This window comes from Varroa destructor, unplaced genomic scaffold, assembly GCF_002443255.2.
Source record: "Varroa destructor unplaced genomic scaffold, Vdes_3.0 BEIS01000004.1, whole genome shotgun sequence".
NCBI classification, from domain to species: Eukaryota; Metazoa; Arthropoda; class Arachnida; order Mesostigmata; family Varroidae; genus Varroa; species Varroa destructor.
Genome location: NW_019211457.1, coordinates 43,516,442 through 43,532,890, shown reverse-complemented (window position 1 = coordinate 43,532,890; position 16,449 = coordinate 43,516,442). Strand labels below are relative to the sequence as shown.

Genomic DNA, 16,449 nt, shown 5'->3' with positions numbered 1-16,449 from the left:
TATTATCTACTACATTTACGTATATTCCTTTTCATTGGATCTTCCGGCTTCAAGTTATCTACTTCTCGTTTAGTCTACTATGAAATCAATACTTTCCATGTTGTTGTCTCTTGATCCTGTGTGTGTATGTGTCCGCGTGTGTGTTAACAACTTTTTTTTCGTCTACCGTCTTCTGTTTACCCCAGTGTGAGCGAAGCAAAGGGAAGACGACTGACTGCCAGCGAGCCGTTGGACGGCATCAGGAATTCGACAAAACGCACCAAGCTCCATATGCAAAACAAGACGGATCGGCCTTTATTTGGGCCAATCTCCTGGTTCTACGCCTGTTGGCCAAACTTCTCAGGGTTTCTTGCATGACTCCGGATGCAGCAAGGCCTGGTAATCAGCAAAACTACTATTTCAATACCGTGCCGTGGCTTCGAACGCAGCCTTCATACCTAGTCGTCCCACAGTGGGTAGGATCCTTCATAGTTTCTAGAAGCGTTAATCAAGAGAAGCGTTCCGAATGGCGTGTGTTATGTTGGTATAGCTCATAACAGATATCGGTTTAAAAAAAAATAAAAATTAGATAAAGACAATTCTTTCGGAGCTCGTGAACATCGTGTGACATAAAGAAAATAATTTGTTACCATCGACCCTAATTATAGCTTTCAGGTTCTACTCACCGTGCCTTTTTTCTACGCCAGCTGGGTTTATGCTCGGCTTAATGATAGGTCGCCCATTCGATTCAGTAGCATGCAATAAATAGCATAGACACTGAGAAAAAATCTTACAAATTGCTGTGACATGTGGCCCATAGGATGTGCAACACTGAAATATAAAATTATCCATTCAATAATCATTTGGGTCATGTTGACTTACTGCAGTAGATAGGGAGATGTGGAATTACGTTCAATGGAAAGACTCATACCGATCGGTCTAGGAACGATCGAAAATACGCCCGACGTCGACGAAAGGTGAAATAAGTTTCAAAGAAAATTACAGAGTTTCAGAAAAGATTAAGCAGATATCGGAAAGTAAGACAGTTATCACAGACGGCCAAATGCTCTCTAGATATTTGTCACCAGTCGTCTAGCAGTTAGTTATGACTTGAGCCTTCGAGAAAAATATTTGGGTTGAGCTGAAACTGGAAAAACCCACCGGAACCCTCATTGTGGACCACACTATTTAGCTGTGCTTGTCCTTCTAGCGGAGCAGCAGCAATGGTCATGTTAAATGATTTTTTTTCTTTCGGCGTTGGGAGAAAGGCGATGAGTTGAATGTACAAAAAGGTTACTCTCGACTTTTAAAATCCGCAGCCAAAGACGACCAGATCATAGATAGGTTCCTAGCTAGGCGAGCAGAGTTCGGCCTGTCCTGGCTACCAACATTTTTTTTCGCATGCTGCATGCATTGCCTGCAGTTGACTCTTCCACTGTTAAAGTTAAGAACGAAGGGCGACATTTCATGGACGGCTTAATTGACCTTGACGGCCCTGCTTACGAACGCTCTCATTCCGAAGCGTATTCTCCGTGCTTCACGCTCACCACTTCCTCTCCCAATCCGAACCTCTCCTATCAATGTATGGGCTACGTGAGAATGTATACCTACCGTCAGTGATGTCGCTGCCAGCATTAAGATAGTACAAGCGGAAAGACTGACAAGTAAAGCCAGTCTATCTTTACCTTTTTGTTTTTCCCTTTACCTCTATCAAACTCTACAGGTAAGTGCTCGCCATGGATCGTGAGACTGGAACAGCTAGGACGGATCTGCTAAGGCGCAGATCGCAGACGCCCGTGTTGGGCGCGTTTTCGCTTAGACCTCGCGGGAAGACCAGGCAGCTGTTAGCGAGAACGAGCAGAAGGAGCTGTCGGACCTTGCGCCACCACCATCATCATCAAGCGTCTACTGCCGTTCAGACGACAGCAACGAACTCAACTGTTCCTGCTGATCGTAGCAAAGTTCGATCGGCAAAATCGACAGCAGTAGGAGCAGCAACGATCCTCAACCTGTCACCAGCATCACCCATAACAGCAACGAAGACGACGTATTCAACAACTTCTCGTTGTGCGGCGGTGCCATACGGCTGCCTAGCTTATCCATGGCGGCTCAGATGAGTCGTTCGTTTGCGACGCCCTCATCCGGGGGCATCGACCTGTCATTATCAAATGTGTTATGGAACGTGCCGCGAGTCTGGCAAGATGCCTACCGTAACACGATTTCGTCGTCGAATTTGGGCAGTGGCCGGGACGAGGCGTCGTTTGAGACAAGCGATTCTCTCAGTCTAGGCGGGCCTGACCAGCCCAATGGCTCAGCCAGCTACGATCTTACCGGCGGGTATGGCAGCATTGGCAATGAGACCACTTTCGACTCAGCGGTCGGTTATTCACACCTTGAATTCATCCTCATTGCTATATTTGGCGCGTTCTTCTCTATTGTAACGATTGTTGGCAATCTGATGGTCATGATTAGCTTCAAGATGGACAAACAGCTCCAAACGATATCAAACTACTTTCTACTGAGTTTAGCTATTGCGGACTTCTCTATAGGCATAATTTCTATGCCATTGTTTACCTACTACTCGCTGTACAATTATTGGCACTTAGGTGCATTCGTTTGTGATACTTGGCTAGCTTGGGACTATCTAGCAAGCAATGCTTCCGTGCTAAATCTACTAATTATTTCATTTGATCGCTATTTTTCGGTTACAAGACCGCTAACCTATCGAGCTCGTCGGACAACGAGACGGGCCGCAATTATGATCGCGTCAGCCTGGCTCATCTCATTGCTACTATGGCCACCGTGGATTTATGCCTGGCCGTACATTGAAGGAAAGCGTTCCGTGCCCGAGGGTCAATGCTATATCCAGTTTCTTGAAACAAACATATACGTCACATTTGGTACCGCCATCGCTGCGTTCTATGTGCCTGTCTGCATTATGTGCATTCTCTATTGGCGTATATGGCGTGAGACCGAAAAACGACAACGCGATTTGACTCATTTGCAGGCAGGCAAGAAGCCGCCACCACCGAGTACAGGCAGCAAGCGCTCGACGAGCAGTCAGGACGATGAAATCGACTTCCGAAAGAATAGCGGTCTCTACGTGGAGACGTGTAGATATTTACCGACATCATCAGCGGACCCGAATGGTTCCGGTTCACTCTGCCGTACAGAGATGCCACCAAAGGGATCTGCCCACGAAATGCGGTCCCGACAGCGGCTGAAGAAACTGTTGCTCTCTTGGTGCAAGACCGACTCTGCAGGAGCGCTGCAGTCGCGAGTCGATCGCGACGACGACTCGGTATCGAGCCGGGGTTCACCGAGCGCGGCGACGCCTGCTTCGGCTGAAACCCCGGTGCGCGACGTTCACTTTAGGACTCCTCTCTCACAAAGCATTCGTAAACAGGCTACGGAGCGAGCAGCTACCATTTTGCCCTCATCTAAAGGCTCTAGCGTTAGCCCACACGACTCAGCTACGCAGGGCAGTGCGTTGGTGATGAATGCTGCTAATAGCTGTGGTCACAAAGGTGTCCCGTTGCACAGTTCGTCGCATACGAGCGGCGGAGGTGGAGGCGGTGGGGGAGCCTCGCCATCCGCGCGTTCTTTCTCCAGCGACTCCGTCTACACAATACTGATTCGCTTGCCGACGCAGAGCAGCGTCGAGATCGACGGGGAGGCTGCACAGCCATCAATACGAATGATTCTCGAAGAGGAGCACTCACCAACGGTCGCGCGGCCAGCAGTAGCTGTTACGATGGCAAACACGCATAGCGTGAGAGGACACAGTCACGCAAGCATGGGTCAGCATCCTCAAGCAAAGGCAATGATGGCCACAACCACTGGTACCACGACGGTATCGGCCCGCGACCGTTTGACACTCAACAGTCGACTCGTCGCAACGAGCACGACGAAGAAAGCGCCCAAGAAGAAACGCAAACACCAAGAACGAAAACAAGAACGAAAAGCGGCAAAGACGCTATCAGCCATTTTATTCGCATTCATCGTCACTTGGACGCCGTACAATGTTCTCGTTCTGATCAAGACGCTCAGCCGGTGCGAGGACGACGTTGATTGTATACCGCCAGGCCTATGGAATTTTGCGTACTGCCTCTGCTATATCAACAGTACGGTCAATCCGCTCTGTTACGCGTTGTGCAATGCAAACTTTCGTCGAACTTACATACGAATATTGTCCTGTAAATGGCACACGACCAAGCAGAGGAACCGGGGTTACTTCAGCTAAAGTTACGAGAAAGTGCGAGCAAATAATATGAAAGATAATATTGATTAATCATATGAAACGTAAACAAGATTATTGGAAATGACTATATATATATATATATATATATATGACTGTACAATAAGCATATTATACTTAGAGTACTACGATACACACATTTTCTCACGCATCAATCAATACAAAGTGATTCACTTAACACTAGATTGGTTAAAGGAAAGATTAAATAGAGAATAATATATAAATGGCCAGTGACGTCATATAAGAAAAAGTCTGTGGTAAAGCTGGACGGATGTTCCACATGTTGCAATTAAATGAACAACTATTTACACACAAACATATCCGCATGATTACGGCCCACGATGGTCATCTTCGCTTGAAAAAGCATTGGGTACATGAGCGTTAAGGCCGGCAAAGCCTACCATCTGGAACTTGATAAAAGAGCCTAGTTCTACCTTCTTATTCGGCTCAAATAGTGTTGTTTGCGTCAGCTACCTGCTTTCTACTAATCGAATGGTCACTGGTTAAAGTTAAGCGAATCTAAACCGTTCAATACTCGCCTGACTGTATGATTGGCCTGAGCTGATCCATCTATCCGCCATGTTGTTGGCCGAACATGCATACAACCCACTATAACTCGCAGTTGACGAGGGACCCGTCGGGATTCGAGGACCCGAACTTCGAATTGAACGACGCCATTTAGACTGCTTTCGGGGACTTCCGGCCACACAAACAAAGCTCGTTCGTCTAAGAATGCAGCATGTATATATATGCAGAGAGACAAAAAGAGTAAAACGCTGAAAAATCTAATAAGTAAATATTCGTTCGTCGTATATTTTATTTATTAATTTTAACCTTTTCAGATCTGTACACATATATATATGATGGGTCCTTCACAACGGTGATAAAGCAATGATATAGGCTGTGGGTACACAGGACATGTTCAGATGCGGCAATAATGTCATTTTTTTGTTATCAGCACAGAGCTGAAGCGAAACAAAAAAAAATTAGGAGAGGTTATAGCAATTAATAATAATAGTTTACTACAATGACATGTAGAGCTCGCTCTGTATTAACTGATCGATTCGATTACTTCGTTCCCAATTTATAATGGCAATCAAACACTGTTTTAGCTACCCATTGTCGCAGGTCCCCGGTTCCGAAGTAACGCTATGCGCCGCAAGGGGCAAGTGGGAAGAAAATCGTTCGACCACGTACCTTAACGCGTATGTTATCTTCATGATAACAAATAAAAATTCGAGTCGCTAAAGCTTTTCGCAACGTTCATTTCTAACATAAACACACGCCATGTTTGAGTTGACCGTGGAAAAAGGACGGCGGACCTCAGGCCACAGGAGCCAGGCAAAACGAGCGGCAGAAGAAAATGCATTTTATATTGGCTGAAGGTGTCGCACTTTGAAGCTACATCCAAAGATCTTGCCTAGCTTCCTGACAGAATGGCGGAGAATCAAGGAGACGCCAAAAATTGAGATAGAGAAGGCCAACAGCTCCAGCGCTGAGCTCGCCGAGAACGCACAGAGGGTTTGATTGTTAAAAAAGAGACAACAAAAGAAAGATGGTAAGCTAAATATACAGAGAGTCGAGCAAATCAAAAACAATGATAACTATCATAATATCATGCTTAGAAGGGTGGAGACAGCTAAAACGAACGCGCGCAAGAACAACAAACGAGAAGGGCAAAAAAAATATTTACAGTATATAAATATAACAAGTGACAATATATTTATGAGCTCTAGCCAAACCACGCATCTAGATACGAAAACAAAAATGCAGATAGAACAATTTCAACTTACGAACAAAATGAATATGAATGAGATAGGGCTAACACACCATAGGCAGAAAACGCCTACATGTTGAAAGAAAGGCGTACAAATTATACCACGTCACAAAGGCAAAGAATGACTAGAAAGAATCAGTCTCTATCCATCACAGACCAAATTGAAAAACAAATATGATCAACAATACGATACATGACTAGATGATAAGTACATTCAATGTTTGATCTGGCCAGAAGCGTACGCTCGTTCTAGCCTCGGGTCCAGCCAATGACGTCAAATTCTAGCCCTAATGGCGTAAACAAACAACTCGAAATACAGACAGCCATCGATTTGGGACAGAGACAACAATTGTCGACAGATCAAACGAAAAAAATCAATCAGGACAATGCTAAACGTATGCGGGGGAAAGCTGAAAGAGGCAAACATATAATGAACGCATGTATAGCAAGCCTCGTACAGAACGAAACCTCAATAGTACCACTTTTCTGCCACTACTAATGTCACTGGTCTGGTGTCTTTCCCTTCTTCAATTCATAAACATATATTATTGTCCGAGAGAATCTTTCATCATTGTGAAAAAATATAGGTTGAGATTAAGGAAACGAAGTACCAACGGTCAGACTGAAGATGTGTCTGACGCTGAGTATAAAAGAGGAGGTTTTGGACCCTGCGCTAATTTCTAGTAAATTCGCATATCATAAACAACGACACTGACAGACTGACCAATTAAATATTGTCTTTCACAGACAAAAACCATTGATAACAATGAAAAAAAAAAAATGATAAGAAAAATACGGTAAAGCTGATTTCCGTAGCTAGAAGGATAGCACCCATGGGAACAGCAACAACTGCTTGTTTTAACTTACCTGAAAAAAGCACGCTAACTTGAACAATTCATATTCATTATTACAATTAGTAAGTGATGGTTGCGATGCTGATGGTAAAGTTTAGGACGATAATGAGCTTTTTTTGTCTCAAAATAGCTTACAACCATAAACAAATATATACATAAAAATAGATGAGTATTGAAAATGTTCACGGTGACACGAAAAGAGAAACATACAGATACACATACATACAGACAGACAGACACAGGTGCCTTGTATGGTACGTATGTATACAAAACATAAAAAGCACAGATTAGAAATAATAACAAAAACGCACACGAACAAATTGATACACAGGTACACAATTGTCGTGCTTAACTGAGAGATAACAACAAGATGGTCGAACAGTTTCGGTAGAATATAGACGTATACATATGTTTGCGATAGCACAAGAGGTTACGACTAGTGGACAGTGGTGATAAGAGCTGGTCGAAAAGGAATCAGCCCCACTTTGCTTTGTTCTCGAAATAAAATCGATAGTAGACATTACTGGGTCGCTACAGCCAGTCGTTATAAAAAAAAAAAAAACGTAATAATTATAATGAGATATAATTAATTGCATAGACTCGTTTAATGATGATGGTGGTGGTAAAAATGAGCATGCGAGAAAAAACGACTAACGGCGCGCGCTTACACACACATGTGTATATAGAAACACATGCACAGGAAGAAGACGACTTCTTTCTACTGCATACATTTTTGCCTGTATCTTAACAAGTATCTGTAACTACAGAAAATTACAGGTCATCACTAAACCAGTTGAAAAGTTTGCCTACAAACCGAAAACGGGTGACAGTCGCCGACAAAAGTTGCGCAGATTGGCATCAATGATCAATAGACAAGAGAGGCTGAAAAAGAGGAGGCGGGGGTGCGAGAGTCATTGTGGTGAACCACCAACATTTATCAACGGAGATCACAATTGACATACAATACGGCGAATATATATAAATATGAAGAGAACGGACTACAACGCATCTGCTATGCACGTTACTTACCAGGAGATGAAAAGGAAGAGATAACTCAATTGATGTAACTTTTTAATAGGCAAGAGAAAATTGCTCCTATTTAAACATTTGGGTATTACGAAGACTGTCATGGTAGCACACCCCTTCACAGTAGAAAAAACAACACGCTAATGACGCTACGATATAACGGCGAATCTAACGCGAGTCAAAGGGGAATTACGTACGACGGAGAAACAAGGTATGATTATATATAGATTCGGCGATGTGGACATAATAAGGGCATCAGAGGAACGCCTCAGTTCACTGTGCAGATATATACACAGTGGGGCACACAGAAAATAGCTGTTGCAGATAGATTTGGTCGAAGATCGAATTGAGCATTGTAGAACACGGACATAGACTTTCCATTGTTGAAAACGTATCCAAGAAAATGCTACAATATTAAAATCACAAACATTAACGACACTTTTCTCAAATGATCTCAACAATGAAGACCACGTAAAAGGTGGTGAAATGAAATTGAACTATGCTATCAGCAGGGAACAAATAGGCGATAGCAGGAGACTGATTGATTGGCTACATGCGCTTAATGTATTCCTATGAAAGCGGAACATTTTGGTCTCTAAGCAGGCTGGATAATTCTATCCTTACACATGGTAGGGCTGAAACTTAGAGAATAACACAATTTTTTACTTTCGTCTCTCTCTCTATTTAGCAAAGAAAAACGCTGATCGTAGGGACGAGCAGCGTGAATATATCTCAACACAGATGCGTTGTTTTGTCAAGACAAAGGAAACATTTCCAAAAAAAAAGATGTACCTACATCGTGGACACATCTTTAAGCGCCATCTCTTGCGGTTCTGAACTCTTGATCAGCTATAAACCTATTCCGTTGAATAAAACAGATAACAACAGTGAACAGTGGACCGTCAAGTGACGCTATGTTTGTGAATTAGAATTAGACTACAATCTCAGATTTTTGCAGGAGAACTAACACGTATTCGGTATAGGTGGTCCTGCTGTCCCTTGCAATATGTCCTAGTATGTCTTCATTTAATTCTTATTCTATCTTCTTACCCGGAAACGTAGACGCCACCCGTATGTGCTAACATAGCAAGCGACAACTGCGACGTCGAAGCTCGCAAATGCTGTTTACTCCAACAATGACGATGCTGCTGGAACATCGTTAGCGATTAGATGTAGACAAAAATATTATTGCTGAAGATCATGTAATCTTACATATAGCTGAACGATCTTTCCGGAAATATTTGTGATACCTAAATGTACCTTCGAATTACGTGACGTGGTTATTACCAATATTATTATGATTATCACTGTTGTTGTATTATGCATTTTACTATGACCTGAGGATGATGATCACGGTAATAACATCATAAATAAGAGACACAAATGTTCACATTAGAGATCTACAGACGCGTTCACAGATATGGCGTATTTACTAGGAAGGTCTTATATGAGGTCGTTCGCGAAAAGCTCACACGAACGCTAAAGGAGCACCCACACACAGACACACCCATTCACAATGCTATGTCATATAGGAAAATGATGAATATTTTGGTGGTATTAGTGGTCACGGTTCCTTTATAGGCGTCGACGGTGATGACGCTGATGCTAATGAAGTTACTTGAACGGCTGTGTACCCTAGATGAAGACAAATGATGCAATGGCGAGCGACATATTTATATACCTATAAATAATGTATAGAATGACATGAATTACTATTTGCACGGCCTGCTATCATAAGCGGGTACGAAACGCCGATTCGCCGCCGTTGCAACTTTATACACAGTTATCTATATATATATATATATATATATATATATATATATATATATATATATATATATAATTTTTTTTGTATAGGTAGCGTGTAGGAGCGGCTGGACCCTGTTTTGTCAGTTGTACATTTGCTGGCCGCCCCTCCGAGAAGCACCTACAAGTGCCAAACGACGTGAAGTCGAGAAGTCGGTTACTTACCGACCGAGGAGTTCTACATAAACTCACAAACACGAAGACCGTTGTAAATGTTGATACAAGAAACTGATGAGGGCCTTCTTTAACACTATTTCCAGCTGCTTTTGCAGAACTCGAGGTATAACCTAGAGGGTTCATTATCAGTTAAACTCGGAACTTAACAACGAATTCCTGAATGTCGCCAATCACCACGGCGAAAAGTGTCGCCATAGCACTCATACGGTTTCTTTGGATCCCGGGAGACATGCTAGGTAGACACTGACGTAACAACCAGTTACTATCAGATCAATGCATCTTTTCGTCTAGAAGGAACTCCATCGAAACATAGAGTAGCTCACGGTGTAGTTAGCTTTGAAAGCTACCAGTTCTATTCCCACTAGCAGAGGGCACGCAGGTGGCTTTTGTGGTAGGGACGGGAAAATGGGACGGGTGGAGATCTTTGGACTCGGACAAAGGGATCTGCCCACAAAGCGTCGCTCGCTCATTCTGTTGCAACACACAGCTTCTCGCATCTTTATTCATCTGCCCTTCAGCCTAAGCTAGGGAAACGAAAAGGACGGATCGACGCTAGATATGGATCCGTAGGTGAACCGTTGTTAGTTGGACAATGCTCATTGCTGATTAATCACCGCTTTCTCAGCGGGCTTCTCCAGGCCACGCAAGGTACGCCGCTCACGCGATTAAAAACACACGACAGTATTATAGAGAAAAGGCAAAGTAGGATTATAATATTAGGCCAGCTAATCTTTTACTCATTCGTCCATCTATCTGTCGGCAAACTTTCAAGGTGCGGCGCGTTTAGATAGTACACTATAGCTAATCCGGCAATTATTATAACATTTTCGGCAATCGGTTTGTCGCCAGCGAGACGTAAAACTGTATAATGTGGAAAACAACTGGCAATAGACTAATGTATCAGAATCGCGGAATAATTCCGCTTTTCTGCTTTAAGTTTCTAATATTCTGTATTGCCCATGCTTAGTGCGTTTTGCTTTACGGCTTTTGTACATTGTTACGCTCGGCTTTCCGTGCACATTGCCGCTGATGACCGGAAGTGTCTAAGGCTGCACGATTTGAGTTATTATAACTACCAGTCGATGATTAGATTAGCGGTGGTGCCACGATAGTTACAAAGGCAACAAAGTGATGCAGCAGGCGACGAAGTGTGTCTGCATAAGGCTATCGGGCTGGTAAATGGTTAAGGGATTATCCTGGGAGTAGTGAGAAGATGTGTGATGGCATACCACGGTAACGTTTGTGTCGGTGTCTTTAGTCAGTCTGAAGCGTGAACCCGGCAGTGATCGACTGGCCGCCGAGAGCGCCCCAAAAGGGACGCAAAGATGGCAGCAAAGCGCCAGAGGACCCAGCCATGCCGGAGAGAAGGAAAGCGCAAACGAGAAGCCTCCGTCGGTCAACAACAACGACTCATTATTTTAAAACAGGGACTGACTCCAGTCATAACCACTCCGTCGGACTTGGCTCTCAGCTGTATGGGATGGGAGACGGCAGTAATGGCAGCACCAGCAGCCGCAATGATTTTTGCCAGAATTCGCCAATGTTGAGGCCGTACGAGCAGTAACGATGGCGTTAGTACCAGCTCTAGAGAGACGCTTGCAAAAGCGGACCGAAAAATCTAATATAGAAATTTGAATGTGAATAGCTTCTGCCATTTCTGGCGTTATGAGAAGCGCTGCGATCGTTGCTGCTCGAGTTCCCGACGCTACTGAGAGTTAAGCGTTTTGAGAGTAAGGAAGATCACGCCGGGTAGATGGGGAGGTGCCGACATTGGCTAGATGACGCCACAAATCGATATTTTCCTGTCTTCAATGGATTGGTTGCTGGGCGCCGAGGTTTGCCTGGTTGTTAGGGTGTGGCGCTGGGAAGAACGTAGAATAGTGGAGAATATTGATGAGCAATGCGAGTTCCTTCGTCCATCTTTTCGTAGCTTCTAGCAATTGTTGGCAGATGCTAACAACGGTTGGACGTCGGCGTGCCTTCGCCATTTCCTGCCGAAGTCTGTCAAGTAACAAACGAAGCGCAGCGCTTTGTAACGCTCAGTTCAGCGATAGCAACAGCAGGCGAAACGAACGAAGAAAAATGCAAGATCTCGCGTACATTGTAACTGCTGTCACTGTGTTTTTCGTATCAATGGCTTATTTACTTATAGCCCAAATGCAGTGTGCGTTTGAAAGCAGCAATGCCGTAATTACGTGAGGCTGTAATCTCGGGGAGAACGAAGGTAAGCATGTGAGAAACTAGAGATGAATTAAGAGGAAATGGCCGTTGAGTCGGCCATTTAGGCCTGTCCGGATGTACCCACGCCAGCTTCTAAATAATATTTGTCCATAAGGTTTGATGGTAAACCATTGAGGGCGAACCATAGGAGTCTGTCGACAGGCTATTACTACACGTATTATACGTAAGCCGACTCGATAACGTACGATCTACGCAGAAATCCGCCCTGTGTTGGAAATCTACTTAAACGTGTATTGTTTTCGGAAAGCGATCGCGCCTAAACCTTGCTCACCGACTGTAGAGTGGATCGTGAGAAACTCTACCAACGGGCGTATGCAGTCTGTGCTCACGGATTTTTTGCCAAGTTCGTTTATGCTACCTAGCAATAAGGCATGCGTGCGTCTATGGCTTATAATAGCATGCATAATGCTAGGATATGTTACTTTCAGCATGAACAGTTAAGGACACAATTGCCTGTCAAGTAAATGCGCGCCCTCTACATCGTCGTTCAAAATAAATCAAAATCTTTCCTATTTCGAAGGGTGTTAGGATGACAATGGTGCGAACGTGGACGGCATTTTACCAGTGGCTCGTATCTCGGTGGTGGTATTCTTTCAGGGATTTCGATACCCTCGGCATATCTAAGCCTACCCGGCACAAAATTTTATAACCACTGGCGAAATTTAAGTGATAATCTACAATACACATAAATACTTCTGTAAATACCAACTTCTAGAAATCCAATGGTAATGCATCTACACCTAATGTTAGGTATGTCATCGAAAATGGCGAAACGTTAAAGTCGAGCGCTAGTGTTTACATGTATATGCACACACACACACACACACACACATATATATATACATGATCTTTTCAATATTGTGTTGAGGCAAGCGTAGGGCGATTAGGAATATCAACTGATAGCACAGCATCAACGAAAATTTTAAAGCACCGTCACGCTGGTTGTATTGACGGCACTAGATATAAGTTTCCCCTTCATGCAGACAAAGCTACCCAACATTTGTCGTAAACACGACGAAAGAGGAAGCGATAAAATCAAGCATTACAGGATGAATATATATAAAGAAGCAACATCGCTATTAATTATTACAGCATGAAGAGGTTGCAGACACTAGAAAAAAAAAATAGGGACGCCCCCGTTCTAGCACGAGTATCAGCAAGAACAAAACATAGTGAATGCCGAACGCAAAGCGATGAATGACGTGAATGAGTGGGTGGATGGGTGGCTGAGTGGGTGGCGAGGGTAAGCCCAGCGACACGATAACAGTCTCTACTTACTGAGTAATAGCAAGAAGAGCCAGAGCAGAAACGACTTCAAATGTATCTCAGATTGTAAAAAGAAACTAACAGAAATTAGTAAAAAGTATAATGGTGATCCTCATAGTTATGCAGCTAAAGAAAATTAACTTCGAAAGTAGTCGAGTCACAAACAACAGCGCTTGCATATATATATAGAGGTCTCTATATAGGCAGAACACTATGTATTAGAGAAGATTGATATGAGGAAAAAACAATCTAGTCATTTCGGAAATATTTTTATGGCCGACGGCCTTGAGTCGAAGAAGGATATATTGCAGATTATGTCATGTATCAATGATCGAGTGGTGACGGTTGCTATACAGTATGATTACTAACTAAATTTATAGGACGAGACGTTACCGAGGGTCACGATAAGAAATTGGTTCGGGTAAGCCCGAAACAGAATAGTGCTTTCGCGAGCGAAAATCGATGAAGACAGAGAAGTTGTTATCAGAAAAGCCGCTGATTTGTGGCAAACAGATGAGTGCACTCCGGAAGTTGTGCTTTGTTACCTTGCGTTATTTTTCCTCCTTGTATTCCTTCTATCGTGCTCATAATACAATGATAACTATTATCAAGCACTTTCATAAGTAGATTAGAAAAAATGGTTTTCGACAGTTCTACATGCTGCAACACAATATCACATCTCGGAGATCTTGAATCGTTGTCGCGCTAACAAGACAGGTGGCGCTTCGTACGCTGCTGGAAAATGGCATACTTCGAAGGAGCAGTGCCACTTTTACAGGCGTTATGGAGCGAAGGAAGCGGTCTTTCGATCATAGAAAGGGAAACGATATTCGGCAAGCCGACTATATAAAACACAAATATACCCTAGTATCGAACGAAAGACTGAAAGCCGAGATATAATTACGTAGCGACAGATCTATAAATTAGAAAAGGGAGCGTACGTTTCGAAATGGTCGGACCAGCTAGCTCGAGTATCGAAATCAATATGTCTACTTTACCACGCCAATGTTCTGCAATTTCGTGTGCGGTAGCATCGACTAAGTTTGGCCGAAACTGTTTGGTGATTTGCGTACGTAAAGCCGATCGAGAACTTCAATGATATGATAAGGTTACGCGTGGAGGAGTTGTGATGGGGCTTTTGCGTCATGGAGGCCACCAAATGGAACCGTAATCTTACCTTATTTGTATTTTGCTTGGGACGAGCTCGACCCAGTAAACACACACATGTTTATAGACATCGATACGTTTACGACCAACGTATACATACATGCTCTTGCTTGGTACCGCTGCAAGGAGCAGTTTGGTAGTTTGAAGAGTTTTGACCCTATCTTGAAACGACACGTAACAATATGAGCATGACCATACCATCCGTGGCCAGTAATGTGGAAACTAAAATGTAATTAGGAGATTTTGTTTTTGCAAACGAAGCTGTCTCGGTTGTTTTGGTCCCTCTGCAGAACAGAAAAAATGGGCTAGTACAATTTTATCGTATTTTCATAATTCTTGTCGGAATCTAGTTAGATAGCGTTAGAAGCGGAACATACGGAGAAGCAATATTTGGATCAGATACGCCAATGATAATCCATATATTATATATAAGCACATATTATACACATCCTGGATAATTAATAACTATACATTAAATGAGTACACGGAACATTGCAGATAGCAGAGTTGCGTGGTCGATAAAGACACGAGTGCGAGCGTCACAAAAGCAAAAAATGATACAGATTACGATAACCTAAAAAATGTTACGCGAAAAAAATTACAATTACTTTGAATATGATAATGATGATCGTTACACACTGGAAGCTTGACACGCACCGGCGGGGTTGAGATACACACACGTACATATATCTTTTTTCACCAACCTAGGCACTAGAGTATCGTATGTGTGATAACATTTCATGTCGAAACACAGTTTGCGCAAGAGGCAACAATAACAAAAAATGCCGAGAGCAACAACTATATTAGAAGGAGTAGTACACGGTAAAACATCCAAGGCTTACTAATAATGACGGTGATAATGACGGAAATGTTAAAAAAAAAAGTGTATTGCAAAAAATAAACATCATTATCGGATTATGAAAGCGAGAGAAAGGAAGTTAAGGGTAAAAGAAACTGAGAAAAAGAACGCGAGAAAGGTATGACGGGCAAAAAAAGAACGGAAGATCAGCAAATAATAAAATGATATGACGAACAAATTCCGCAAACGCCTTCGTGTCTTTTCTTTCTAGGTAACCAGACAGGTTTGTCGACAGACAGAGACCTAATCACAGTTAATCGCAAACAGCTACGTTTAGAAGAACAGGAGCAGAAGCAAGAAAGAGCAGGAGGCAAAAAATAGCTTAGGACGCTTAGAAAAATGCTAGAAACTATTCCAGCTAAGAGCAGATTGGATGTGAAAGAGTTATCTTTTAAGTTACGATATAAGCATTAGAAGAGATTTTACGAAGAAAAGTTTAAAGTTGTTGTTTGTCGATTTTGTGTTATATACACATATGTATACTTTTTTTCTTTTTGTTTCTCGCAATGCCTTCGATAATCTGTAGTGTTGACACTGTAGTAAGTGGCTAGCAAGAAAACACGCATAGGCAAAGAACGGGTTTGCTACCCAGGTTTTTTTCATTCGTGTATGTAGTAAATTCTCCGTCCTTGTGATAGCTTCGACAACCTAGGAGCGTTTCTCAGAAGCCATTAGCATTACTGTTTATTACATTACATTTTTATCCACATAATAAGCACCTGAACACTGACTGAAAGGGAGCGACAGCTTTAAGAGCTCCCGCACAAAAAAGTCTAAGTCCATTATAACACATGCTCCTGTGACAGAAACTACAATAGCGTAGTACGCTAAATTGAGCCTAAAATACAGGTCAGACCTTCTAGTTGTACTAACGCTAAGAGGAAGTGGTTCAGTGTAATCATGTACTTTTTTCCTTCAAAAAATGCTTTTCTGTATTTTATCCAAAGTGTATTGAAATCTTTTTCTGCAAGAAAACAATATATATATATATATATATATATATATATATATATATATATATATATATATATATATATAT

The 16,449-nt window shown here is 42.7% G+C and overlaps 2 protein-coding genes across 34 annotated transcripts in view; one reads left to right on the top strand and one right to left on the bottom strand.

Moving 5' to 3' along the window:
• The window catches only part of mAChR-A (muscarinic Acetylcholine Receptor, A-type), a 272,404-nt gene that overhangs the window by 79,125 nt on the left and 176,830 nt on the right, over positions 1 to 16,449 (top strand). For 6 of the 28 annotated variants that reach the window (XM_086986705.1, XM_086986704.1, XM_086986701.1 and 3 more), the window contains 2 exons: positions 186 to 455; positions 1,703 to 15,597. The exons of 18 other annotated variants lie outside the window; for them this stretch is intronic. In XM_086986705.1, coding sequence (XP_086842831.1) covers positions 2,081 to 4,222 — 2,142 coding nt within the window. In that variant the 5' untranslated portion in view covers positions 186 to 455; positions 1,703 to 2,080 and the 3' untranslated portion in view covers positions 4,223 to 15,597. Of the gene's footprint in view, positions 1 to 185; positions 456 to 1,702; positions 15,598 to 16,449 lie in introns of those variants that run through there. 4 more of the 28 variants (XM_086986703.1, XM_086986700.1, XM_086986708.1 and 1 more) reach the window with 1 other exon arrangement.
• On the bottom strand, positions 3,942 to 11,450 carry LOC111250355 (uncharacterized). Of its 6 annotated transcripts, none has more exons than XR_015326126.1 (6): positions 9,866 to 10,000; positions 8,945 to 9,039; positions 7,683 to 7,750; positions 5,354 to 5,732; positions 4,777 to 4,963; positions 3,942 to 4,173 (listed from the first exon to the last, which is right to left on the bottom strand). XR_015326126.1 is itself a non-coding variant. In XM_086986713.1 (4 exons), the coding sequence occupies exons 1-4, from the start codon at positions 9,998 to 10,000 to the stop codon at positions 4,734 to 4,736; spliced, it is 528 nt and encodes a 175-aa protein (XP_086842839.1). In that variant the 5' UTR covers positions 10,001 to 11,446; the 3' UTR covers positions 4,370 to 4,733. The 6 variants fall into 6 exon arrangements, 3 of the variants coding, with proteins under 3 accessions (XP_086842841.1, XP_086842839.1, XP_086842840.1); XR_015326127.1 differs by having other exon boundaries at positions 5,435 to 5,732; XR_015326125.1 differs by having other exon boundaries at positions 4,777 to 5,732.

What these genes read in the sequence shown, in the direction of transcription:
- LOC111250355 (XM_086986713.1), bottom strand. Translation starts at nt 10,000, where the DNA reads ATGAACCCTCTAGGTTATACCTCGAGTTCTGCAAAAGCAGCTGGAAAT. An exon ending in TATGTAGAACTCCTCGGTCG is followed by an intron (nt 9,040 to 9,865) that starts GTAAGTAACCGA and finishes ATGTTCCAGCAG; the next exon opens with CATCGTCATTGTTGGAGTAA. An exon ending in GGTGGCGTCTACGTTTCCGG is followed by an intron (nt 7,751 to 8,944) that starts GTAAGAAGATAG and finishes CCTCTTTTTCAG; the next exon opens with CCTCTCTTGTCTATTGATCA.